This window comes from Phyllobates terribilis, unplaced genomic scaffold (assembly GCF_046119375.1).
Source record: "Phyllobates terribilis strain yellow unplaced genomic scaffold, ASM4611937v1 Scaffold_7__3_contigs__length_470593459, whole genome shotgun sequence".
Taxonomy (NCBI): domain Eukaryota; kingdom Metazoa; phylum Chordata; class Amphibia; order Anura; family Dendrobatidae; genus Phyllobates; species Phyllobates terribilis.
The window spans coordinates 94,381,529-94,408,357 of record NW_027362767.1 but is presented as its reverse complement, the minus strand read 5'-3'; the positions used below and the strand labels follow the sequence as shown (position 1 = coordinate 94,408,357).

Here is a 26,829-nt window from a genome sequence, read left to right as displayed (position 1 = left end):
TCCATAATAGTTTGTTTGATGCTGGACACTAGGTGTATTCCTTCCATCTACCATTTGGGTCATTGCCGGCGTTGTCGCTTTTTCTCTCTGCTCTTGCTAACTTCAAAAAAATGGGTTTCCAGATTAAACCAGCATTTCATTCTCTATGGGACTGCAGGAAAAAGCTGAGCGCTGTACTCTATCTCCTGCAGCTCTATGAAGACAGAATAGAATAGTGGTCAGGGACTGATATATAATTGCTGCAATCTGTCTATAGCCACACAGAGGCCCAAGAAGTAAGAGGGTCCATTTTACCTTCAAAGCAGGTGGAATTGTGCATTATGATGAGTTAGTGGACTATATACTGTTATACTGTTTTTGCACAGGAGCCCTTTTCTGTGTCCGCCAACGGTGGTGGTGCACATGTGCAAAGAAAGACCAATCCATTCAGATGGGCATTTCAGTGCCATGATCTTGGGATTGATTGGGGTCCCAGCTGTCAGGCCCCCAACGATCAGCAAGTTATCACCTATCCCACGGATGGATGAAAACTTCTAAGGGCAGGTGCAGACAAGGATATTTTCAGTACGAGTTCAATGCGTCAAAACATTGTATCACACTTGGACCAATGTTATACTATGGGGCCGTGCACATGGTTGATTTTCTTTATTGGACAGTGTCTGCCTGAGGTAAAAATCACTGCATGCCCCAGTTTGATCCTATATTCATATCGCGCTATGCAAGTCTGTGAGTGTGTGGAAAACATTGGGCTGCACTTGAATGATATCTGAGTGCAGTTTGATTAACAAGGACTGACGAAATAGACCAGATGCGGAATTTTTTTTTCTCCATCTTCTCATCTGAGAGAATCGGATCACACCCTGAACAAACGCTGATCAGAATATGAGCAGAGTGTCATACTCATTACATAATCAGCCAGATTCACTTGGAGAGAATCTATGGCCATCTGCACCTGCCCTAAAATGAGAATAACTCCTTAAGATTGTAAATAAAGAACTCAGATGTGTATAGATTATTACTATCACAATCTTGTCTAATAAATTTTCCTAACCCTTCATTCGGGGATTTCATTTGGCTGTGGCCAGGTCATAATGTTTGTGGCTTTCTTTGGATTTCATTATTTTCATGTAATAATAGGTAAGACTCGCTAGACTATATGTAGGGTTACAAAAAAACTGCAGCTGCAAAGATTGTATCTCTTGATACTAAACTGATTGTTTTTTGTCCTAAGCTCAGCAGTCTCTATACCCTGTAGTCTTAGAAGGCTGTCATAGATCTCATTAAGAAGGGAGCTAGCCATGGCCAAAGCTTTGCATTCAGATGTGACCCGCATTCAGAGCATTGCTTATATGTATTCTAAGAGCCAATCCAATGAGAAAGCAGTAATAAAAATATTACAGCATATCGCAGTGCATCACAGCTCTGCAGAGCGGAAAGTAATGATTTCACAGACAGACGCTACAGAATATTTGCAACTTGCAAACATGTTCATTTCTAATCTCAAGAAAACTGTAACAATAAATGGTTTAATAGCAGTATCATGATGTATTTTTTTTCTCTGTAATATACCACCAGGAATCACACAGGGACCCCAGAAATATAACAGCAACAGGATCATTTACATTAGATAAAATATGATTAGTAAATTCTTTGGAATGGTAAAATGGATTAGCCCGATTCCAAATTGCCAGGGAATCAGATTTAGTATCTTGCAAAATCAATAGAAAAATATATTTTCTAAACATTCACAGTAAGCAAAAAAATACATATGCATATATAAATGTATAGTGGAGGATTTACATGCATGCAAATTCATGGCTGCTTATATATAGGCAGCCTGTGATATATGATCAGTGTGGTGATGTCTGAGAGTGTGTGATTGTGCTGCTGGCAGTGAGGGGGTTGACAGTCTGCAGTGCAGCAGAGTTAGTACACGGTAGCTCTGCTGCTCCCTATATGGCTGTGGATTAGCTGTATGCTAATATTGCTAGGAGAAGAGCTGCACAGCACGCTGAGCCCTCAGTGGAGGCAAGCATAGTCTTAGCAGAGCTGACTCCTCAAGAGCCATGGCTGAAGGGGGCGAAGTGGAGGATGAGATTCAATTCCTCCGCACTGTAAGTACGATTTCTATTGCACGGTACAGGTTCTGCAGCCATCAGCCATTGTATCCAATATCTGTGAGTGTTCCTTGTAGCATTATGTATCCCTCAGATTGGGTACATTATATGCACTGCATAGACTTCTTGGGAGATAGAAGTCCAAATCTAGACTGACCCAAAGAACCGCAGCAGGAGCAAAGCTCGAAAGGGCCATCTCTCCTTTTTGTTGCACTGTTTGTTAGTAGATGTTGGGTTCTCAGTAGTTGTTATTTTGTATGTTTATTACACAGCTCTGTGGAATATGTATAAATAAAGGAAGTATTATTAATAATAATATTTCATGGCTGTGCATGAAAAGGCAGCAACCCCCCCCCCCCCCCCCCCCAAACTTTCTTCCATGGCATATGTCCATTCTATGGGCTGCTATTAGCCCTGTGTGTGTCAGGGAATGTGGGAGCTCTGCTCTTTTATTATTATTTTGCTGTACTGCAGTTGCATATGTAGCAGGTGCTGCTCTACCGGTCTCACACATAGTTTGGAAGCAGATGAGGGAACCCTGTCTAATAATATCTAATATCCAACACCGCACAAGGCACATGACCTTTCCTCAAGACTCTGAGGAATCTTTTTTTTTTTTTTTTTTTCTTGCTTGGGAAGAAATGTGAATTAGAGGTTAAAGCGGAGGAGATGCATTTGTAATTATCACTCAGAATAATTAGGGCAGTCCAATATTTGTTTGTGAAGGAAGGAAAAATTCAGACAGCATTGGCCATTTCTGCAGAGATGAGATGTGTTGTCTGCGGCTCTGCAGAGAGCTGCTTCCCTTTCCCTACAAAGCACACACATCATGTCACTGGACGGCATTGTTATAACGTTATTAACCCCAAAGAGCCCGGGATCTGACAATTCCGCATTGGGAGGTGTACAAATAGCTCTTCAAGATCCACGGGAGACTTTGTAATGTCCATTTGTTGGGCAGATCTATGCAATCTATTGTTTGTAAGCTAGCATTTCTGACAGGGGGAGAGGCTGACTGTAGTGTTTTTTTCATTGGGATTGCAGATAGGAAGTGTGGTCATTTAGCTCACGGATCATTTACTGAGCACCTGCCGGTGAGCATATTTTATACATTGAGATTAGTAGCTCATCTCACAAGCTTTACTTTGATAAACTGATTTTGAGGAACACTGGCCCTTTAAATCACACTTTTATGAGCTGATTAGTCCCTTTTAATGAAGTGAGTCTGTTATGAAGCGAATTGCAGGCTGTTTTTTAGGTGTGCACATGGGTCTAGTTATCCCAGATTTTCCTTGGTAGTATTGATCATTGTCATTTTTTTCCCCTTAAAATCACAATTCCGTTCTTCCTTGATCTATGAGCTTTTGTCTTTAATTGTGATACAAGAACATGTTTAACGTCTCATAAATCCTTGTATGTTATCTGCCTGAACAGTTTTTAATGTAATATATCAGGTATTGTCAATAACGCGTCAAACAAATCTGTCATGCTTGAGTAAAAGAAAGGGGGAGTAGTGCTGACTGAGGACTGTCCATATAGCTGCTGATACTGGAGTCGCACAAGACAGACTACTACTACTCATCCTAAACAGCCAAGGATTGATTTAAAGCTGCATTCACTCAGGAGCCAGGATTGCCAACCGTCCAAAAATTCCAGGACTGTCCATTAAAATAGGGCACTTTTTTGCCCTCTCCTTAAATTTTTTTTTATAAGCTGTCTGCAATTTTTTTGCAATTGGGGAAATTTGTACAGATTTTTTTCACTGTAATTCTCATCATTTTACAATATACAATGAATGCAGCTGATGTCTTCATGTCAGAATTATGGACTGTAGAAACCCTGAGAGGAGCAATTTGCAGCAATGTTCGTGAAAGGAAATGTGTAAATTCCCAGTGACACATACACATGCGTTACTCTACTGTTTTTAAAGCACCCATCAAGCATTTTTGTGCCACTTTTCCTTCATTAACTTCAGTAGGAAATATAAGGGGGAAAAGGCCTGCTTACATCTCATTTTGGCCTTACATTCGGCATGTGCCCTTGAAAACTTCTGAGGAATGCATAAAAAATATCCATATGACCCTATTAACTTAGCCTATGCCAAAAGAGTGACTTTTGGAGTAAGCTAGGCCCGGCAGTATGCATTGGTATTTCTTTCCTTTTTGAAGTATGGTAGGCTACACTATTCCATATAAAGGAATATAGTGAAAGAAAATAATATACAACAGAATATACTTATTCATTTAATTTTTAAATAGGAGCCTATTAGCGACGAATATACATTACAGTGCCCTGCCAGAGATACACATTACGAGACATTCCTGACGTATCCCCTCATTGGAAGGCTCTCAGACTGATGTGAACAGAGCCTAAAGCATTACGGTAAATGCGGTGGTGTGCTGTTTTCAGTATATAAGTCAGCCTCTTAATTTTTTTTTTGGAACTGCTTGTTAGCAATATTATACTTACTGTTATGGTGCAGTAATGATACCACTGCATTGTGTTATCAAGACTTTTGTCTTTTTTGCATTCACACAAATGATTTGTATGTTCCAGGTTATCTTTGGATATGATAAAGTCCTGGGATAAATCTTTCTTATACCCAGGTATATGTGTTCATTAATATGGAGGCAAGAAATGTATTTGGCAGGGGCGGACGGATATATCATTGGTGCAACCTGTGCATCCTCACGTGGGCCCAAAAGGTAAGTAAGGAGGCCCACTTCCATCTCCAAAGCAGGTGGAATTGTGCATTATGATGAGCTTTTGGACTGCAAAGGGCCCATATAGTGTTCTTGCATAGGGTCCCTTTTCTGACTCTGTCCACCAGTGATGTTTGACTGTTGTCCGTTGTAAACATATCATCAGATGATTATATGGTGTTGATCCCGAGGTGATATTAGACCTGCCATTGAATTGCTTTCACTGCTTTCTTGAATACTAAAACTAGCTTAAATTGCACTATACAATGTTTAAGGCCTTGTGTACGCCGTACAACTTGTATGGCAGCAAATGGAGTCTCTGTGTGCTGCTATATAACACCTTATCACAGAAATATCCTATCCAAGAAAGAGATTCTTCTAGATTAGAATACTTCTGTAATAGGGGAACCAACTTTATATGTATTTAGAGATATTCTCTTATAGCCTCATAGACTTTAATAGACATCATGTTATGGCAGTTCATCGACAATGAATGGAGGTCGATCATTGCACAACCCACAATTCTTAAAGCGCCACTCCAGCAGTTTTTTTTATATTTCAGTACTGGAGTTGTGCCACTAATCTAAGTTCCCTGCCTCTAGTATTATACTTACCTGCTGCCATCTTCAGCTGTTCCTTACGACACTCCGGTCCCAATCCACCATCTTGTAACTGCAACCTCTGACTAACCGGAAGTCAGAGGTGATGATTACAGTCTCTCAGTGTAAGTCTATGAGAGCCGCGTTCTGGCCTTGTTTTGGCTCTCAGACTTACATTGAGTTGTGACTTCCAGCTCATTCAAGTAGCGATCAAGAGCGATCCAGCAGGTCACAACCTGCAGAAGGCTGACTTTAGCGGCAACGATAACCAATAAAGATAGCGGCTGGTAAGTATAATACTAGGGGCAAGGAACTTAGATTAGTGACACCACTCCAGGGGTAAAATTTAAAAAAAAAAAACTCCTTGAATGGTGCTTTAGCTAGAATTGAAATATGGTTGAGTGTATGGGCCATAAGTGGGGATAGCAACTTAACCGCTAACTTACCGCTCTTTTCATGCCATTCACTTGGCCATTACCAGAAATTAACCCACTGATGAAAACTGTACATACTACTACTTTAGTTCATGTTTTTCCTCTTCATTTACCTTGGCTGATGAAACAAAGTGGCATACACATTGTTAATGGAAAAGGCTGGGTTTCAAGCTGTGTCACTCCCATTTGAGACCTGCTGAGCCTGCACTTTAATGATCATTAAGTCTTCATCATCCACAATAGTGTATTTGACTGTGCTGCTTTCACGTGTGACAAAGTACCTTTGCATTGTATAGAAGCTGTAGCAGTCATAAGCATTACAGGTCATCATCTTTTCTGTGTCAGATAAATGCATGCCACAGAGGCAGTAGGGTGCTTAATTTTTACTAAAATGGTTATCCTTAAATCAATGTAGTGAGCAATGCAGGTAAAGCTAGTTGTTAGAAAAGGTCTTATGCACACAGTAGTATAACGAATCAGTGTTGTACAGATCAGAAGTATGGCGTGGTGTCCAGACTATATTTCTGTGTACCTTTTGATGCGAGTCTGCAAGAAAAAAATATTGTGGCTTATTTAACTCCATGTATTAAAGTAAATTTACACTGGTCAATTATTGTGAACGAGCTTGTTGGTCGAGTGAAATGATTTTTACGCAGGCTTGAAAGTCTTCATTCTCGGCAGCACATCGTCTTGTGTAACCAGGACATGTGCTGCTAAGAATAATGGCAGTCCTTGCTCACATAATGACCCATTACTGGCCATTCTGTAGGCTTAGGAAATGCAGTCTGCCTGTCTAAACAGGCTATTAACCACTGATCAGTGGTCTGTTAACGCCACAAGTCGGGTGATGTAAATGCACCCTTTTTAGTTAAATTGTGTGTATTGACTGTATAGCCCCTACAATGGGGCACCAAAAGCCAGGGAATCAGGCTGTGCAGAGCCTTGTCTTGAATGGAACTGATAGAATCATCGAATGTTAGAGTTGGAAGGGACCTACAGGGTCATCGTGTCCAATCCCCTGCTCAATGCAGGATTCACTAAGTTCACTTGACTGACCTCCGCTAAATTCATTGTCTATGAAACTGTCAGCAATTGCCAAGGACTGTATTCAGGTTTTTCTTTTAGTGCCATAAACAATGAATGGAAGTTGAGCATACACACCTCTGCTTCATTTAAGGCAGAGCCCTGTTCTTGTGGTTTTGGAGCCCTGCCCTCCAGATCTCTGCAGGTTCCAAAGATCTGACTCACGGCAATCAGTAAGTTAAATCTTGCAATTCTTAGAATAACCCTTTAATCCAACAGTAAATAAAATTATACTACACTGTACAAGGTTTTTTTTTTTTTTTACAGTGGACCTCATTGCAGTAAAAAGATGTTTAATGGAGCTTTATTTTATCGTTTGACCTATCATTAGGTTCATGCTGCCCAAACCGCAGGAAGCATGAATTGAGTGTTTCTGCGTGATTGCAACGAGGTTTGCTTTACTCTGAAACACTCTGGCGGACCAGAGACTATATGGAGAGACTTGCCTAGCCGATGCGGTCCCCAGCTGGCTTCTCCCTGCCTGCTCTAGTTGATAGACAAGTCTCTCCCATGTGTCTGTATAGGGAGAGACCTGACAATTAAATGGGGTCAAGGTGGGAGAAGCCAATGAGGGATCAAATGGGACTAGTCTGATCTCTCCATCTCCATAATCTCCGGTGGGCTGTTCAAACTATGTTTTCTCTGAAACGCCCAGTGTTGCACAGTAAAACATACCTGGTTGCAATAGTGCATCAAGTCTCTCATTCATTTTTTCTCCTTGTTTCAGGCAGCATAAATATAATTACAGGTTCTCTATAAGTCACGTTCAAATAATGATTCTTCTGTTAAAGAAATAATGTAGCTAGACTTGTAATCCAGAAACATCAAATGTCACTGAGACCAGAATCCCATTCCCAGGAGTAGAGTCACGTGGATGGAGCCTTACGCTGACACAAATAGTGAGCAGATCAGGCAAAATTCAAAAATTCAAATTCTCCTGCTTGCATGGGTTTTCCTCAAGTAATTCGATTGGCAAGCGCACAAAAGGTCGCACTGTCATAATATCATGATATACATCGTGACTTTGCACACGTATGCGCTAAATCACCCCATGCCTCATCAGAGCCTGAAGTCCTGGCTCACTGTTAGAGGCTGGGATGTTTCAGCACGAATGAGATGATGAAGGGATGAGAAGATGAGCCGAGGACCAGATGGATGACGGTGAGGTCTGAAGGCACCGGAGAGGTGAGCGTTAAAGTGAGTATAAGGATTCCATTACTTTATTAACCTTTTCATGGATCTTTTGTTTCAACATAATGTCAGCCAGCTAAATGCACTAGGAAGAGAATAAGAGAAATAAATGTTGGCGAATGCTGATTTTTTTATTTATTTTTTTTAACTATACCAACTTATGCTCTGGATCATTTATTTGGTTTGGCTGTAGTTTCTTGTACTCTGTACTTCCATTTTTTGAGCTAGAGTTTCATCTGTATAGCTTTCAACGTCCAGGCGTCTGAACACTCGGGCCTGTATGCTGCTCTGCCCTTATCTATATTGAGGTCAGCTGACACAAGGTGAGGTTTTAATACTAGCGTAAGGACTGTCCCAATTAGGTATACCTTGTCTCAGTGGGATGGCTTTTACACTTTTTTTTTTTAAGATCAAAATGGTGTAAACTAAGTAACCTATGTTATTTACATGTACTATTACTATTTATTTACTACAGCGTATAGGCTCATTTTGTTTTTTTCTTGGGGTTTGTTTGTGAAATGGCCACAGTGTGAAGGTGCGCCTACACATTGCAAGTATACTGACTTATGTTCCGGCTCGTTTCTTTGCTTCTCCTGTGTATGATTGGTCGATGTCACGCAGGAGACAAAAGTACCCACTCCAGAGACAAATCTCTGGCAACACCCTGTTGGGTTTATCATAAGTTATAACCTAAACTTAACAAGCTAATATCTCTGCAATTGAGAGGAGAAATTAATAAATAAAATATTTTATTCAACTTTGTAGCCACTGGTTCATGATATAGCAAGTTTAACATATGAAAACTGTAGAAAGATCACACCAAGGTGTGAAATTGAACAATACCTGACATACTCAAGGGTTGACCAAAGTGTGAAAGTAAACATTGTTCTACAAAGGCAGTGCTCTCTAATGTCTTTGGTAAACTATTCCCAACCAATTAACCAATTCACCTCTCTCTGCTGTTACATTTGTAATTGTGTATTTTTTCATGAACTCGTATGAATTTTTTTGTTCAGAATAGTCACTATTTTTCAGACATAAAAATCTTTTTCCATTAAATAATTTGATCAAATTGCCCTTTTTTCCAAAAATGGTTTTATGGTCTCACATATGTCTTGCATTTGTGACTGAACACCTTCTATTGTTCATGCTTCTGTGGTGGAAACAAAGCTGAACTTTGGGAGCCTAAAAAACGCAGCAAAACCTGCTTTTTGTAAGCAGCTTATTTACTGCCAAGAGAATGGGTTTTGCCTGCAGAAACAAATTGCAGCAAAAATGCAACGTGTGAACATAGCTTTAGGGAGGTTTTTGTTTTATCTTTTATCCGTCTTTTTGGACACCTCTTAACTAATTGATCAGCACAGACCACATCTAAGTTGAAGGTGCAGGGACAGAAAGAGCCTGTAAAAACCAAATGATGCTAAAAAATGTTTAAAGAAACCCAACTGCAAAAATATTTTTGACCTCAGATACATGCATTTTATTAAAAAAAAACCAAAATATTCTCCTCAAAGGTTGGTAACTCCTTTAAAGCAGTGAAAAACTTTTGTTGAAAATTCCTCGTAATCCTGCATGCAAATTATTTTCTATTAATTTGATATGCATATATAACACAAGAAAATATAAAATTGGAGGGAAAAAAAGGTACATCATAGGCCTAGAGATGGGCACCTTTTCATGGATATGTACAACACATATCTGTAATACCACTGAGTGCATATAGCCTAACACTGGGAGAAACTAAAAGTTGTTCTTGATATGAAAAGCAGAGACAGAGCCACTTTTTGATTGATGCACCAAGATTATCTTCTAAAATCTTCTGCTTCCATTCCCATTTGAGGGTGTTTGAGGTGTTTTCTGAGAATGAACGAAGTACTAGACATTAACTTTATCATAGCTTAAGAGACTGTGGGCAGATGCATTATGACAGGGCATTGATACAGTGTATTCATGTGGAGCATCTTACAGATAAGAGACTTCCTGCCAGTGAATGGAATGATGTGATGACTCTGTAAGGAAATTTTGTGAGAAAATGATATGACGCAAGGTATTTAAGCATGTCCCACTACTAATTATGGGATAATGCGAATGGTGTTGCTAATTATAGATGCAAAGTGGCTTTATACCGTATTGCATACATACAGTATGTACTGTGCAAATGTTTTAGGCAGGTGTGAAAAAAAAATGCTGCAAAGTGCTTTAAAAAATAAGTGTTAATAGTTACTTTTTAGCAATTGTCAAAATACTAAGAGAAGGAACAAAAGAGAAATCAAAATCAAATTAATATTTTGTGTGACCGACCTTTGCCTTAAAAACAATATCAATTCTTCTTAGTTCACTTGCACAAAGATGTGGCATACAATGATGATAGGACAGCAGGCCGCAATGCGGCCGGAGAGGTGAGCGATTAAATGAGTATTTCATTTTAGTTTTGTTTGTTTTTTTTTACAACTTGCGATCAGAACTTTGAGTTAAGAGATAAATTTGATGTTCGTAAGTTGGGGACTGCGTATATAACACTCTGAGATATTTTAGGATTGTATTGAAGCCTTTTTGAGCTCTCTAATGTAAACATAAGCTTGGGTTGAGGTGATTTGGACATTATTGACTGGGTAGGGGAAAACGGATGGAAACTAGTGGTAACAAACAGCCTGCTTTACAAAACACTGTGCTAACAGACTTTTTAGGCTACTAAACTCAGTCACACTGACACTGCAGGTCCAGCACCTCCCTATCATATAGTTCTTTGGATTATTATTCACAGGCTGAGGCTACCATTCTCATATTCAATGTGCTTCAGCACTGCAGTAGTACTTCGCAATCATAAATAGGCCCTTTTCTGTAATGAGCTGTGCGTTCAGATCTCCTATCCCTAGCTTGTAAAATCCTAAGGCTGTGTGCCTACAATGCGTTTTTTAAGCATTTCTGCGGCAGCAGAAACGTTGCAGAAACGCTTAAAAAACGCATGGTAGAATGTCTGCCATGTTCCCCAATGATAATCCGCATGTGCTGTGCACATGCTGCGGAAATTTCCGCTGCGGATTATCATTGCGGAAAAAAACGCAGCACTACCAATTATTTTGCGGAAGTGCTGCGTTTTTGCCGCCATTGACTTGCATTGGAACACATGGAATCCGCATCACTGCATCTGTACATGCGGAATCCGTGCGTTTCAATGTGCGGATGGTACCCGGATCTGGAGGAGAGGAGACTGACCCGGGTACCATAGAACCTGTAAAAAAAGAATAAAATAAAAAATAAATATTATATTTACCTTCTGATGGCCCCCGGTGTCCTTGTCTTTGCTTGCCGGCAGATCGCGGTGGACTGAAGGACCTGCGCTGACGTAATTTAGTCATGTGACGGGTCACGCGACCGCTGACGTCGGCAGGTCCTTCAGTGTACCGCGAGCTGCCAGCAAGCCAGGACGGAGCGAATAAAGACCGCGGGAGCCATCAGAAGGTAAGTATGTATATGTATGTATATATATATATATTTTTTTTTATTTTTTAACATTCTTTCGGTCACCCTATCCGTTTGCATGGATTTATATAGTGTGACCAAGTTGTCGAGCACTTTCCAAGTGATGCTAAAATCACTTGGAAAGCGCTTGTCAACCCGCATGCGGAAATGCATGTGAAGAACGCTTCACATCCGCATGTCCCTGGCAGGAAAAACGCATGTACAATCCGCATGCGTTTTTTCTGCCAGGGAGATGCAGAAACGCTCAGGAAAAAATCCGGAGCATTTCTGCATCGTGGGCACATAGCCTCAAATGATGTTACTTGGCCGGCCCTTATCTTTAGTATTGACTGCCCTAGAAAATATGATGGCTGCATTTCATCAAATTGATTTGGAAATTTGGTCAACATTAAGGGTATGTCCACACAACATTTTTTTCAGATCGATTCCACCTGGAACCTCCTGAAAAAGTTAAAAAAACACCACAAAGAGTGATTCTGTGCACAGCAAAAATGACTTGCTGTGGACAGTTTTCATCTTTTGTAAGTTATTTTAATCTTAAAATGCCATGAACGGTTAAAAGAAGTGAATTCTCTAAAGGCAGCTTGGAAGCCAACACGATGTTATATATGGAATTAAAGAAAAAAAAAAGCCAACCCCAAAGTCGCCATGAAGATATCTGAAAACTTGTTTGAAAAGACGCTTAAGTGGAAACACCACCAACGTTTTCCTGAAGTGTCTTATGCTTCAAAAACAATACGAGTATGCCAACATCTAAAAGATGCAATGTGCATATCCCGGAATGGTGTCCTAAATGTGAAATATAAGCACATACTTATCCATCATGCAATATCATCAGAGAGGCATCTAATTTGACTCCATGAGGCTCTTTTCACACAGTTTTTTCCCAAGTTCGTTGGTCCTATCGGGCTTGCGTTCAAAACCCCTTCCTCTCCCCGCAAAACGGGATTCAGGCTTATACGCCGAGGGTCCATAGACTATAATGGTGCCTACAGAGTCAGCGTGTTCTCTGATGTGCATCATTTTCGGGCGTATATGGCTGCTGGAGGTGGACACTCATATACAGTTTACTACATCTGATTGTCTGCCTCCGCTAGGTGTACATGGCCGAAAATGATGCACGTCAGAGCACACATTCGCTATCGGCACCATTATAGTCTATGGCCCGGTCGGCGCATACGCCTGAATTACGTTTTGCTGGGGGTCCGGACATAAGCCCCGACGGGACCAACAAATGTGGGCAAAACCACAATGTGAAAGGAGCCTTATCCTGCAGCAGGATAATAACCCTAAACATACAGCCAATGAAATGAAGAAGTATCTTTAGCATAAAGAACATGGAGTCCTTGAAGTGATGATATGACCCTTCCACCCCTAGAGCCTTCATCTCACCATAATGAAATCCGTCTGGGATAACATGAAAAGACAGAAGGATGTGCACAAGTCTACATCACTTTGCATTTTGTTAATTGAGAAGTATAAACTTTTAACAATTCTATTTTTGAAAGCATTTTTACCAAGCAGCACTTTTTTCTGCACCTGCCAATAAATTTTTGTACAAACTGTGTGACTGTTTGTTTATGTATGTATGTGACTCGCCCCCTGGGCCGTGGGGTACCCGGAACCGGGCTTCTGTGCGATGCTGGGGGTAGTAGTGGCAACCCGATCCCGTGGCTCAGGGTGGTCAGACCGAATGCTGTGGCAGTCTATTTGTAGAGTTATGAATGTCCGACTACACCACCCGTGGATTGCGGTCAGGGATGACCGCCGCTGCAAGGCAGACCACTGAGGCTGGTGTTGGTGTGCAGCACAGGGATAGGATAACTCCCCACGGGAAGAGTGTAGCCTCAGGGCAATGTAGGAGGATGCTGGGGGTGATGGTGCAGGTGCAGCATAAATCACACAGAGTCCAATGGTGCAGTTCAGGCCTTTTACTCACAGTTGATATCCAAGTCACCTCTGTCAGCAATGACTGCCCAAGCCGTGCTGCGTCCACCAGGTGAGGGGCTCGGTCAACCCCCAGGCAGTAAAGGAGTATGGCACAGGACCCCCTTCTATCCTTTCTCTGGCCTCTCGTGCCCCACCAGTGACCACGCTTCTGTCCGGCTGCCTCGGGCCTTCTCTGGTAAAACTTGGCGCCAGTTTCCCTGACCCTATGTGGTGCCTTCCTAGCGGGTGTAGCAAGGGGTCGCACCAATAAATGATCACGACCTCCGGTTCTTGGCTGAGGGACGATTTACCTCCACCAACTTGGGAATCCGGTACCCTTCCACGGCCTGACCCTTCACCCTATATAACGCGGGTTTGCAACGGTTGATGTCCGTTCTGCTCTCTTAGGGTCCCTCCTGCCTTCTTGTTTCTGGAGCCTTTCTACTCCTCAGTCTCTTCTCCTTCCTTCTTTCTCCTTCTCTCTGGCCCCGGCCTTCTCTCTAGGCCTGCCTCGTGGAGCTGAGCTCAGGCCGAGCCGCAGCTCCCTGTCTGCCCTCTCTGGCTGAACTACTTCTGTGAACTGAACTCCCCTCCTAAGATGGCTCCCACCTTTTATCTACCTCTCTGTGTCTGAGCTCAGGTGACCTGCACCCAATGAGCTTCTTCCTATGCTCCAGAAACCGTCCCCTACTGCTCCTACATCACTGGGTTCTCTCCCCACTCCAGCCAGGGACATGGTCAGTTGTGCCTGCATAAATGGGAGCACCGTGGAGCTGTCCGAGGACATAGTCAGTCGTGCCTGCATAAAAGGGAGCACCGTCGAGCTGTCCCCCGGAAATGGGGTGAGTGTGTGTATGCAGCTAACTGAGCCCTGGTCCACACACCATCCTTACCTGGGAGTGGAATATCACACCTCTGGTTGAGGTGCAATACCCCTGTGGCAACCGAACCCTCGGGGCGCCACATATGTACAGTACAGACCAAAAGTTTGGACACACCTTCTCATTTAAAGATTTTTCTGTATTTTCATGACTTTGAAAATTGTACAGTCACACTGAAGGCATCAAAACTATGAATTAACACATGTGGAATTATATACTTAAAAAAAAAAGTGTGAAACAACTGAAAATATGTCATATTCTAGGTTCTTCAGAGTAGCCACCTTTTGCTTTGATGACTGCTTTGCACACTCTTGGCATTCTCTTGATGAGCTTCAAGAGGTAGTCACCGGAAATGGTCTTCCAACAATCTTGAAGGAGTTCCCAGAGATGCTTAGCACTTGTTGGCCCTTTTGCCTTCACTCTGCGGTCCAGCTCACCCCAAACCATCTCGATTGGGTTCAGGTCTGGTGACTGTGGAGGCCAGGTCATCTGGCGTAGCACCCCATCACTCTCCTTCTCGGTCAAATAGCCCTTACACAGCCTGGAGGTGTGTTTGGGGTCATTGTCCTGTTGAAAAATAAATGATGGTCCAACTAAACGCAAACCGGATGGAATAGCATGCCGCTGCAAGATGCTGTGGTAGCCATGCTGGTTCAGTATGCCTTCAATTTTGAATAAATCCCCAACAGGGTCACCAGCAAAGCACCCCCACACCATCACACCTCCTCCTCCATGCTTCACGGTGGGAACCAGACATGTAGAGTCCATCCGTTCACCTTTTCTGCGTCGCACAAAGACACGGTGGTTGGAACCAAAGATCTCAAATTTGGACTCATCAGACCAAAGCACAGATTTCCACTGGTCTAATGTCCATTCCTTGTGTTCTTTAGCCCAAACAAGTCTCTTCTGCTTGTTGCCTGTCCTTAGCAGTGGTTTCCTAGCAGCTATTTTACCATAAAGGCCTGCTGCACAAAGTCTCCTCTTAACAGTTGTTGAAGAGATGTGTCTGCTGCTAGAACTCTGTGTGGCATTGACCTGGTCTCTAATCTGAGCTGCTTTTAATCCTGCGATTTCTGAGGCTGGTGACTCAGATAAACTTATCCTCAGAAGCAGAGGTGACTCTTGGTCTTCCTTTCCTGGGGCGGTCCTCATGTGAGACAGTTTCTCTGTAGCTAAATCTTACAGCAAGGAAAGTGAAAAACCTGCACCACCTGCAAGCAGTTGCAATAGTCAATGCAAAGCTGAACATGTACAATGCAGACACCTAAATAGGACTTGGTAACATTTCAGGTGCAAAAGCTCATAAAAAAGTTTAAACAGTCTAAAATAACCATAAGAAAGAAAAATGAGCTGCACTCACCAGTCCTTAAAAGCAGTATCTTTATTCCATGAGGATAAAAAGTCCGGCAAGCAGGGAGAGCGGGAAGAAAAAAATCTTTAAATGAGAAGGTGTGTCCAAACTTTTGGTCTGTACTGTGTGTATATATACAGTGCCTACAAGTAGTATTCAACCCCCTGCAGATTTAGCTGGTTGACACATGCGGAATTAACTTGGCATTGTGACATTTGTACTGTAGATCAGCCTGGAAGTGGGAAATGCACTGCAGCAAATTTTTTTTTTTTTTTTTTTTTTTTAAACGTAAAAAGTTAATTCACAGTGTCATTTATTATTCAACCCCTCAAACCACAAGAATTCTGTTTGGTCCCCCTAAAGTATTAAGAAGTAGTTCAGGCACCAAGAATAATGAGCTTCACATGTGTGGATTAAAGATCTCTTTTGCCAGCCTTTTCTGACTATTTAAGACCCTCCCCAAACTTGTGAACAGCACTCAGACATGGTTAACATGGGAAAGACAAAAGAGCATTCCAAGGCCATCAGAGACAAGATCGTGGAGGGTCACAAGGCTGGCAAGGGGTACAAAACCCTTTCCAAGGAGTTGGGTCTACCTGTCTCCACTGTTGGGAGCATCATCCGTAAGTGGAAGGCTTATGGAACTACTGTTAGCCTTCCACGGCCAGGACAGCCTTTGAAAGTGTCCTCCCGTGCCGAGGCCAGGCTTGTCCGAAGAGTCAAGGCTAACCCAAGGACAACAAGGAAGGAGCTCCGGGAAGATCTCATGGCAGTGGGGACATTGGTTTCAGTCAATACCATAAGTAACGTACTCCACCGCAATGGTCTCCGTTCCAGACGAGCCCGTAAGGTACCTTTACTTTCAAAGCGTCATGTCAAGGCTCGTCTACAGTTTGCTCATGATCACTTGGAGGACTCTGAGACAGACTGGTTCAAGGTTCTATGGTCTGATGAGACCAAGATCGAGATCTTTGGTGCCAACCACACGCGTGACGTTTGGAGACTGGATGGCACTGCATACGACCCCAAGAATACCATCCCTACAGTCAAGCATGGTGGTGGCAGCATCATGCTGTGGGGCTGTTTCTCTGCCAAGGGGCCTGGCCATCTGGTCCGCATCCATGGGAAGATGGATAGCACGGCCTACCTGGAGATTTTGGCCAAGAACCTCCGCTCCTCCATCAAGGATCTTAAGATGGGTCGTAATTTCATCTTCCAACAAGACAACGACTCAAAGCACACAGCCAAGAAAACCAAGGCCTGGTTCAATAGGGAAAAAGTCAAGGTGTTGGAGTGGCCTAGTCAGTCTCCTGACCTTAACCCAATTGAAAACTTGTGGAAGGAGCTCAAGAATAAAGTCCACATGAGACACCCAAAGAACCTAGATAACTTGGAGAAGATCTGCATGGAGGAGTGGGCCAAGATAACTCCACAGACCTGTGCCGGCCTGATCAGGTCTTATAAAAGACGATTATTAGCTGTAATTGCAAACAAGGGTTATTCCACAAAATATTAAACATAGGGGTTGAATAATAATTGACCCACACTTTTATGTTTAAAATTTAATAAAATTCAACTGAGCAACATAACTTTTTGGTTTGTAAGATTTATGCTTCTGTTCATAAAACCTACTCTCGTTTGCAGTTTGAAGGCTCTAACTTATTTGCATCTTATCAAACCAGCTAAATCTGCAGGGAGTTGAATACTACTTGTAGGCACTGTATATACTCAAGGAGGCACATGTGCAGGCCCGTCTGAAGTTTGCCAATGAACACCTGGATGATTCTGTGAGTTATTCGGAGAAGGTGCTATGTTCAGATGAGACAGAAATTGAGCTCTTTGGCATTAACTCAACTCGCCGTGTTTGGAGGAAGAGCACTGCTGCCTATGACCCAAAGAACACTGTCCCCACTGTCAAGCATAGAGGTGGAAACATTATGTTAAGTGGGTTCCTCCAAACTCATTGGCTCTCTTCCTATGGTCTCCAACTGCTTTTTAAACTGTTTTCTCTAAAATACCACCGTGTTTCAAAAACCGACATTCCTGCTGCAATTTCATAACCAAGCTCTGATTCATGCTGCCCGTGGTTCAAACAACATGACTCTAGTTAGATTCCCTTTAATGGTGTTTTCCAGTACTATGATATTGATGACTTATCCTTGGAATACCTCATCACTTATCGGCTGTTGCCACATTTGGCAGCTGCTGGAGTACAACCAGGGTTGCCAACCATCTATAAATTCCAGGACAGTCTGTAATAATTAATCATTTTTTTCCACTATCTGTAAAAAAAAAAATAAATTAAGGCTTATGTGATATTTTTTTGAAGCTGAAAATTATACAGAATATTTTTACTGTAATTATCATTTTACAGTGAATGCAGCTGATGTATTGATATAAAAATTATGGTATATAGTGTATCACTGGTAATCATAATGATTTATTATGGTTTCTTAATGTGTCCGTAAAAAATATCTGTCCATGATTTTTTGACAAGCTGCCCAGAAAAAATAAGTACAAACAGTGAACATATTGAAACACCACTGTCCCACTGTTTAGTGGCCACAGTCAGGTCCTGCAGATCAGATCCTATGGGAATGTCCTGAGGTTAATTCCGATGAAGAACAACATCGGATGGAGTTTGTATGTTCTCTTAATGGGTTTTCTCCCACACTCCTACAACTTACTGATAGGGAATTTAGATTTTGTGCCCCAATGGCTACATTGACTGATAACAATGTCTGTAAAGTGCTCTGGAATATGTTGACTCTATAACAAGCATGATAAATAAATGATCCATTCCACTTGCAGGTTGTAGACCTTAGTCTAAACTTCATATTTTAAAGTATTGTAGCAGAATCATATATCTCTTTTTTCCTAAATATGTAGATAAGATCCAAATGATGGGATCTTGTGTGTAGGGATTTGTTTCTTATGAAACACCATGTGGTGGCAGCAGCTGTCATTCAAAGTTGAAGAAGGTGTCATCTCCAGACAGTACCTGGATCCAAAAAAAATTACATCATGGAAAATGACTTCACACGATCTAGCGATGCAACACTAGCTGTCAGCGTCACAGCAAAATCTGTAATGTAATCCTATAAATAAAGGAAATGCTCATAGAATGTAAATAAACAACTAGTTTGTGGGGGTGCCTACTATATGATATGCACTGCATGCTACACATGTTCATTGGCACCTTGTACGTGTATATTCAGTTCTGCGCAAACCTCTTGCTGAATGTGCTGTTTGTGATCACAACAGTCACACTGGCCCAGACATCTGCTCCTTGAAACTAAGTGTTATGTATATGACAAAAACGCTTATTTCAAAGATACCTGTTTATAACCTAGAAAATCTCATCAATGAGGAAGTATCTTCTATTTTGTTCTGGAATTAGTGGAATGAGCGTCTGCAATGTAAAGCCTGAACAGCATAGAGGAAATGAAAGAAGCAATTAAAACTATATCTAGTACTCTACTTGTTAATGACGCACTCATTTTAGCACATGGAATTCTCACAAGGCTTTATGTCATATTTAAATAAATCTCAGCACGGCTGATGCAGATGTAGTTAATAACATTGTCTATCGTCCCTGCGTGATGAACAGAAGGTTGTGCAAATCCCCAGCTTTTGTGTGTGATTCCTGGAAATCTGGAATCTTTTCTTTCATTGTAAGCACACTACAATTCTGAGAGCTTGACATTGCATAGAAACAACATTTAATTAGTTGTCTTAACGCAGTATGATGATTTTACTTTTCGATGATCTTTCTAGGGATACTAGAATAATTTTAATTGAAAATCAGTTTTTTAAAATAATTGTCAAGGAAAATGTGCACATTCCTGTATAATGATTAGTAATCCTGATGCAGCACAAGACTCAACCATATCTTATACTAAAGGCAGGTTTTGGCTAGCACAAAAGTAGAATACACAAAGGTTTTACAATAGGAAAGATGCATATAATGGTGCTTGAAAGATTGTGAGCCCTTCAGAAATTTCCATATTTCTGCATAAATTTGACCTAAAAATATATAATATTTTCACACATCTTAAAAGTAAAACCAAAGAAATGAGCCGGAGTATATGTTGATATATGTGCAGTGTGTAAGAACATGTTCACACTGTGGCCTTTTCACAGACAAAACCCAAGAAAAAACCAAATTGAGCATGTACCCTATAGTAAGTAAATCACTAAACAATAATAGTGCATGTAAATTACATAGGGTACTTGGCTAACACTATTTTGATTTAAAAAAAAATCATAAAAGCCATCCTACCGTGACATGGTGCACCCTTCAGGATGGTCCTTTCCTGCCTATGGTATTAAAACCTCATGTTGTGTCAGCCGACCTTAATGTGAATAAGAGCAGAGCAGAACAGGGACCCCGACTGTTCAGCTACCTATCCATGGGAAGCTATATAGATAAATCCCTTCTCGGAAAGGGGGGAGGGATGCACCTGTTTGTTCAAAGTGCAAGAAAATACAGAAAAATCAAAGAAATGAGCCGGAGCATAAGTTAGCTATACGTACACTGCGTAAGCGTTTGTCTTGAAAGTAGATAAAGAACCATATAAAACAAATGAGTCAAAATATAAAACTTGGTCACTTATGTATATGACAAAAATGACCCAATATCACATCTTTGAGTGGCAAAAGTATGTGACCCTATAGGATTAGCAGATCATTTGAAGATGAGATTAGAGTCTGGTGTTCTCAATCATTGTCAGTCGGGTGTTAGTAAGTGACCTGTTTTATTTAAAGAACAGGCGTCTATCAAAGTGTGATCTTCATAACACACGTTTGTGGAAGTTTATAAAGCACAAATAAGGCTATGTTCACACGTGTTTTTTTTACAGCTTTTTTTTTCATATTAAAAGCTGCTTTTTACAGTATCTGAAAAAAGTTATGACATTTCCGAAATCTCATGCACACAGTTGTTGTTTTTTTGTTTTTTTTTTACTGACTGAATTTGAGAACTGCAGTGGTTTCTGAAGAGTGTCAATTTTTTCTGTGTTTTTGCAGCGTTTTTTTCACCCATAGAAAGCATGAAGGTAGTGAAAAAATAACCCCCCCCCCAAAAAAAAAAGCATTTTTTGAGACATTTTTGATGAATAAAACAAACATTTTTAACCCCTTCACTACTGATGACGTATAGGTATGTCATTAGTCATGTGCCTGCCTTTGATGCCGGGTCTGGCGCTGAGCCTGCATCTTTCCTTGCACATAACAGATGCACGTGACAGCTGATCTGATCAGCTAACAGTCGCTGGTGGATTCGCGAACCACCTGTGGCTGTTAACAAATTAAATGCCACTGTCATTCTCTGACAACGGCATTTAACATGCGCTGGCTGGAAGCGTGTCTCAAGACACGCCCATCGATGCCTCTATCACGTGATCGTGGGACGCCGATGGATTGTCATGACAGCCGGCGGTCTTCAGAATACCTCAGTGCCTTTCATTATAAATCTCCTATGAACGCTGGCTCTTAGGAGATCATGATTTATGCTACACATAGCATGGCTGAAGCTCTGCTGTTTGTGGCACAGGCAATTAGATGATCACAGCTTCACGTCTCCTATGGGGACTATCGAAGCTAGTAAAAAGTAAAAAAAAAAAAAATCTGTATTAAAAAACATGAAAGTTAAAATACCCCCCTTTTGCCCCATTCAAAATAAAACAATTAAAAAAAATACACATATTTGGTAATGTCCAACCCATCAAACTCTAAAGTAAATTAATCCGATCGGTAAACGGCATAACGAGAGAAAAAAATAGAAATGCCAGAATTACCTTTTTTGGCTGCTGCAACATTACAGTAAAATGCAATAACAGTGATCAAAACATTGTATCTACCCCAAAATGGTATCAGTAAAAATGTTGGCTCGGCGCGCAAAAAGTAAGCCCTCACCCAGCCCCAGATCCCGAAAAATGGAGACTCTACAGGTCTCGGAAAATTGCAATATTTCTGTTTTCTTTCAAACTTTGGATTTTTTCTTCACCACTTAAATAAAAAGAACCTATACGTGTTTGGTATCTGAGAACTCGTACTGACCTGGAGAATCATATTGCTAGGTCAGTTTTAGCATTTAGTGAACATGGTAAATAAAAAACCCAAAAAACAACTGTGGAATTGCACTTTTTTGCAATTTCAGTGCACTTTTCCTAGCTCATCATATGTTAAAATCAATGGTGTCATTCAAAAGTATAACTCGTCCCGCAAAAAACAAGACCTCATATGGCCGTACTAGCAGCCCGAGTTCCGAAACAAATAAGTTTCGGAAGCTAGAAAAATGTGCTCTGCATAATAAAAACTAACTCAAATTACCCATATCTATTCACTTTCAGCCTTTTTACACGATAAACAACAAAGTTGTCATAATTGATAAATTAGTAAATGGCATTACGGAAAGCAAAAATAAAATTTAGAAGATTACAGAGACGTTCGCCAATTCAAAAAGTGAATTTCCCAGGGCAGATCGCGTGGAAATCTCTCTGTATGCCTTATCACCTTCAGCTGATCCTGTTAAATTTTCTGCCTGAAGAACATTTCTATTAAATGATGTTACAACTAATCGTGTACCATTGCAGAGTCCTTGTTTTGTATTCAAATTTCTCAAAAACACAATGCTGTCCATCTTAAGTCTAAGGCAATGACTTGGCATGCCTGATGGGGTTAAGCTATTTAAAAATTCAGTAGGAAAATGTTCCCTGTCATCGTTGTCATCTACAACAACAGAGTCATCGCTCCAACGTTAGTTGATGATTTTCTTGGACAATCTCCACATTAAGATCTTTATGTAGCAAGATTGACAAAATAATGGAAAAAGTTATGGCTCTGGGAAGAAGGGGAGCAAAAAACAAAAATTGAAAATCGCCCGGGTTAAACCTGTTCTATTGACAAAGTACACTTGTAATCCACACCCAAAAAAACGATTTACAAAACATGTCAAAAATGCCAACAAAGAGGGCATTATGAATGCAGTGTTTTTTTACTGTCAAGAGAGCAGGTTTTGGTTGCTGAACAAAACACTGCAAAAACGCCACATGTGAACATAGCCTGAAGGAGATTTTTGAGAGGTTAACAAACTAAATTGAAACATATCAGATTTGAAACATTGGCTTTGTCATGAAAGGTTAAATAAGAAGCATTATGAATTTTTACCAGAAATTTCTAAAGGAAAATGTCAAGGCATCTGTGTCCATGAGCTGACTTTCAAGAGAACTTTGTTATATTCTGGAAGGTTCAGAAACGAGCAGTTCATTGGAGAAAAATTCCACACTATGGAGCTTATTGGACAGCTTTTTATGAATGAATGAATAAATGAATGAATGAATGAATGAACAAAAAAAAAACAAGTGGTGTCCACCCCATTTTTTCTTACCAGCAAAGGTAAAGCTGACAGCTGAGAGCTGATATTATCAGGCTGAGAAGGTCCCTCGTTATTGGGCCCTTCCCAGCCTAAAAATACAAGTCTGCAACCACCTCAGAAGTGGCTGCCTTGATTGCCACCACACAAGGGCATCGGGAAGAGCCAAGGCGAAGCGCCAGAATCTAGGGCTGCTGTGGGCTTCTATTTTTAGGCTTGGAATGGCCAAATCACCAGGGACCTTCCCAGCCTGATAATATCAGCTTTCAGCTGTCTGCTGTACATTTGCTGGTCAAAAATTGGGGGGGCCCCCCCCCCCCGTCTCTTTTTTTCATTTATTTATTCATAAAAAGCGGTCCAATGATCTCCACAGAGTAAAATTTTATATGTCAGGGGGTTCGGCAATTATATGTTTATTTGTCTGTCTGCCTATTTGTCAGTCTGTTTATCTATAATCGATCTCTATAGCATTCAATGCTGTCCAAAAACGCAGATGAAAAAACAAGACAAAAACTCTCGTTTTTCCAGCCAAGAGATGCGGAAATGGTGCCGAAATTTCTGCATCCAAATACTCATCGTGTGCACATACCCTAATAGGCAGTTGTAACATTTTATTTATTTTATATATAATGTGTGTATGTGTGTGTGTGTGTGTGTGTGTGTGTGTGTGTATGTATATATGCATATATGTATATATATATATATACATACATACATACATTTTTTTTTTCTTTGTACATCAATGCTGCATGCATTCATGTTCAATAACAACCATGTGGTGGATGCTTCGGGCAGTCAGAATTAAAACATTTGGTAATGGAGGTAGGCAATTTGAAAAACAGACCTATTGCCTTCTGTAAAAATGTATGATATTATTCCTGTCAACCTCCACAAATTCATATAAGTAAAATATCTGCAATGACGCTGTTGAAGTAATCATGGGTTGTAAAGTCAGATGGTTAAGTTAAAGAATATGTCATCAAATTACAACCGGTATTAAAAATGTAAAGCAGTTTTTCATCAATAAAACCAAACAAAAACATTCTTAAGTCACAAAGGTCCAGTGACACTTTCTGCACATGAGACCATTGTTAGTCTGGCCTAATTTATATCTATTTTCTTTAAAAACCACAAGACTTGCATTGAGTAATTTGTTACTGTGTATAATTATTAGTGTACATAAGTAATAGAAAATTCCTCAATACTAATGATAGAAGATAGAGATGATTGAATGATTTGAAATTCAAATCAAGCACGTTCAGTGAATTTTTCCCCAAAATTTGATTTGCGGTGAATGAATTTGCAGCAAATCCAGGAACACCAAATGTGTGTAACACTCTGAGGTCTCCCATGACTGTATCCAAGCCCCTTCAATCTCTTTAATGCAAGCACAGCTTTAGTGACGTCAAAGTGACCTCACTATAGAAATGGATTATGAACCAGTAGTTATCAACAAGTCTTTTAATAACACGGCGCACTGACATATTTTCCACATTTTTAAAAATTTCAAAAACTGTCCAAAAACTATCCCACTTAGTTATTTGTTATCAAGCAGGCAGTTCTGTTCAGAACACTGAGTGAATCTGATGATGTCTCTGTCAGAGGTTACATAAACTACTGTGACTGACACGAATGATGTGCCCTGGCAACCCCTGGAAAAAATTATGGAATCATCAGGCTCGGAGGATGTTTATGCAGTTGTTTAATGTTGTTAAAAAAAGCAGACCACAGACATGGCACAAAACTAAAGTCATTTCAAATGGCAACTTTAGGGCTTTTAGAAACACTAAAAGAAATCAAGATCAAAAATGTGGTACTTAGTAAGGGTAATTTTTTTCAGACCAAGTAGCTTGCAGTCTCTGAGGCATGGACTTAATGAGTGACAAACAGTACTCTTCATCAATCTGGCTCCAACTTTCTCTGATTGCTGTTGCCAGATCAGCTTTGCAGGTTGGAGCCTTGTCATGGACCATTTTCTTCAACTTCCACCAAAGATTTTCAATTGGATTGAGATCCGGACTATTTGCAGGCCATGACATTGACCTTATGTGTCTTCTTTCAAGGAATGTTTTCACTGTTTTTGCTCTATGGCAGGATGCATTATCATCTTGAAAAATGATGTCATCATCCCCAAACATCCTTTCAATTGATGGGATAAGAAAACTGTCCAAAATATCAATGTAAACTTGTGCATTTATTGAAGATGTAATGGCAGCCATCTCCCCAGTGCCTTTAGCTGACATGCAGCCCTATATCATCAATGACTGTGGAAAGTTGCATGTTCTTTTCATGCAGTCATCTTTATAAATCTCATTGGAACGGCACCAAACAAAAGTTCCAGCATCATCACCTTGCTCAATGCAGATTCTTGATTCATCAATGAATATGACTTTCATCCAGTCATCCACAGTACACAATTGCTTTTTCTTAGCCCATTGTAACCTTGTTTTTTTTCTGTTTAGGTGTTAATGATGGCTTTTGTTTAGCTTTTCTGTATGTAAATCTCATTTCCTTTAGGCAGTTTCTTACAGTTCGGTCACAGACATGGACTCCAGTTTCCTCCCATTCGTTCCTCATTTGTTTTGTTGTGCATTTCATGTTTTTGAGACATATTGCTTTAAGCTTCCGGTCTTGACTCTTTGATGTCTTCCTTGGTCTACCAGTATGTTTGCCTTTAAAAACCTTCCCATGTTGTTTGTATTTGGTCTAGATTTTAGACACAGCTGACTGTGAACAATCAACATCTTTTGCAACATTGCGTGATGATTTACCTTCTTTTAAGAGTTTGATAATCCTCTCCATTGTTTCAATTGACATCTCTCCTGTTGGAGCCATGATTCATGTCAGTCCACTTGGTGCAACAACTCTCCAAGGTGTGATCACTCCTTTTTAGATGCAGACTTAATGAGCAGATCTAATTTGATGCAGGTGTTAGTTTTGGAAATTAAAATTTACAGGGTGATTCCATAATTGTTTCCTCAGAATTGAGTGATTCCATAATTTTTTCCCTCTGCTTGGTCTGAAAAAAATTACCCTTACTAAGTACCACATTTTTTATCTTGATTTCTTTTAGTGTTTCTTAAACCCCTAAAGTTGCATTTGAAATTACGTTAGTTTTGTGCCATGTCTGTGATCTCCTTTTTTTCAACAACATTAAACAACTGAATGAACATCCTCCGAGCCTAGTGATTCCATAATTTTTGCCAGGGGTTGTTGTTCCTTCCCACTAATACGCTGAGCCAGGAGATGGCCAATCATAACCTGCATTTCGTAGCACTACTGCTCGGATATCTGGTGCCAATGGTGGAGGGGCTTCCCTTAATAATATAATAATCTTTTTATTTATATAGCGCCAACATATTCTGCATCGCTTTCCAATTCAGACAATTTACAGACATTATGGGCGCTGTCCCCATTGGGACTCACAATCTAGATTCCCTATCAGTATGTTTTTGGAGTGTGGGAGAAAACCCACGCTAACACGGGGAGAACATACAAACTCCTTGCAGATGTTGTCCTTGGTGGGATTTGAACCCAGGACCTCAGCGCTACAAGGCTGCCGTGCTAACCACTGAGCCACCATGCTGTCCTTCTCTTGCATGCTACCAGCATCCACATTCTTAGCCTTGGTAGGTTTTTGTTTTTTTCTTTTACGCTGTCCCATCCGTAGCCAGTAACTTTTTG

At 40.7% G+C, this 26,829-nt stretch overlaps 1 protein-coding gene across 10 annotated transcripts in view; it reads left to right on the top strand.

Annotated features, from left to right (window-relative positions):
- Nucleotides 1–1,899: 1,899 nt before the first annotated feature.
- Nucleotides 1,900–26,829, top strand: part of RYR3 (ryanodine receptor 3) — a 786,940-nt gene continuing 762,010 nt past the window's right edge. For 9 of the 10 annotated variants that reach the window (XM_073639000.1, XM_073639001.1, XM_073638999.1 and 6 more), the window contains exon 1: nucleotides 1,901–2,114. In XM_073639000.1, the coding sequence (XP_073495101.1) occupies nucleotides 2,067–2,114 (48 nt within the window). In that variant the 5' untranslated portion in view covers nucleotides 1,901–2,066. Of the gene's footprint in view, nucleotides 2,115–26,829 lie in introns of all 10 variants that reach the window. The other variant, XM_073638993.1, reaches the window with a different exon arrangement.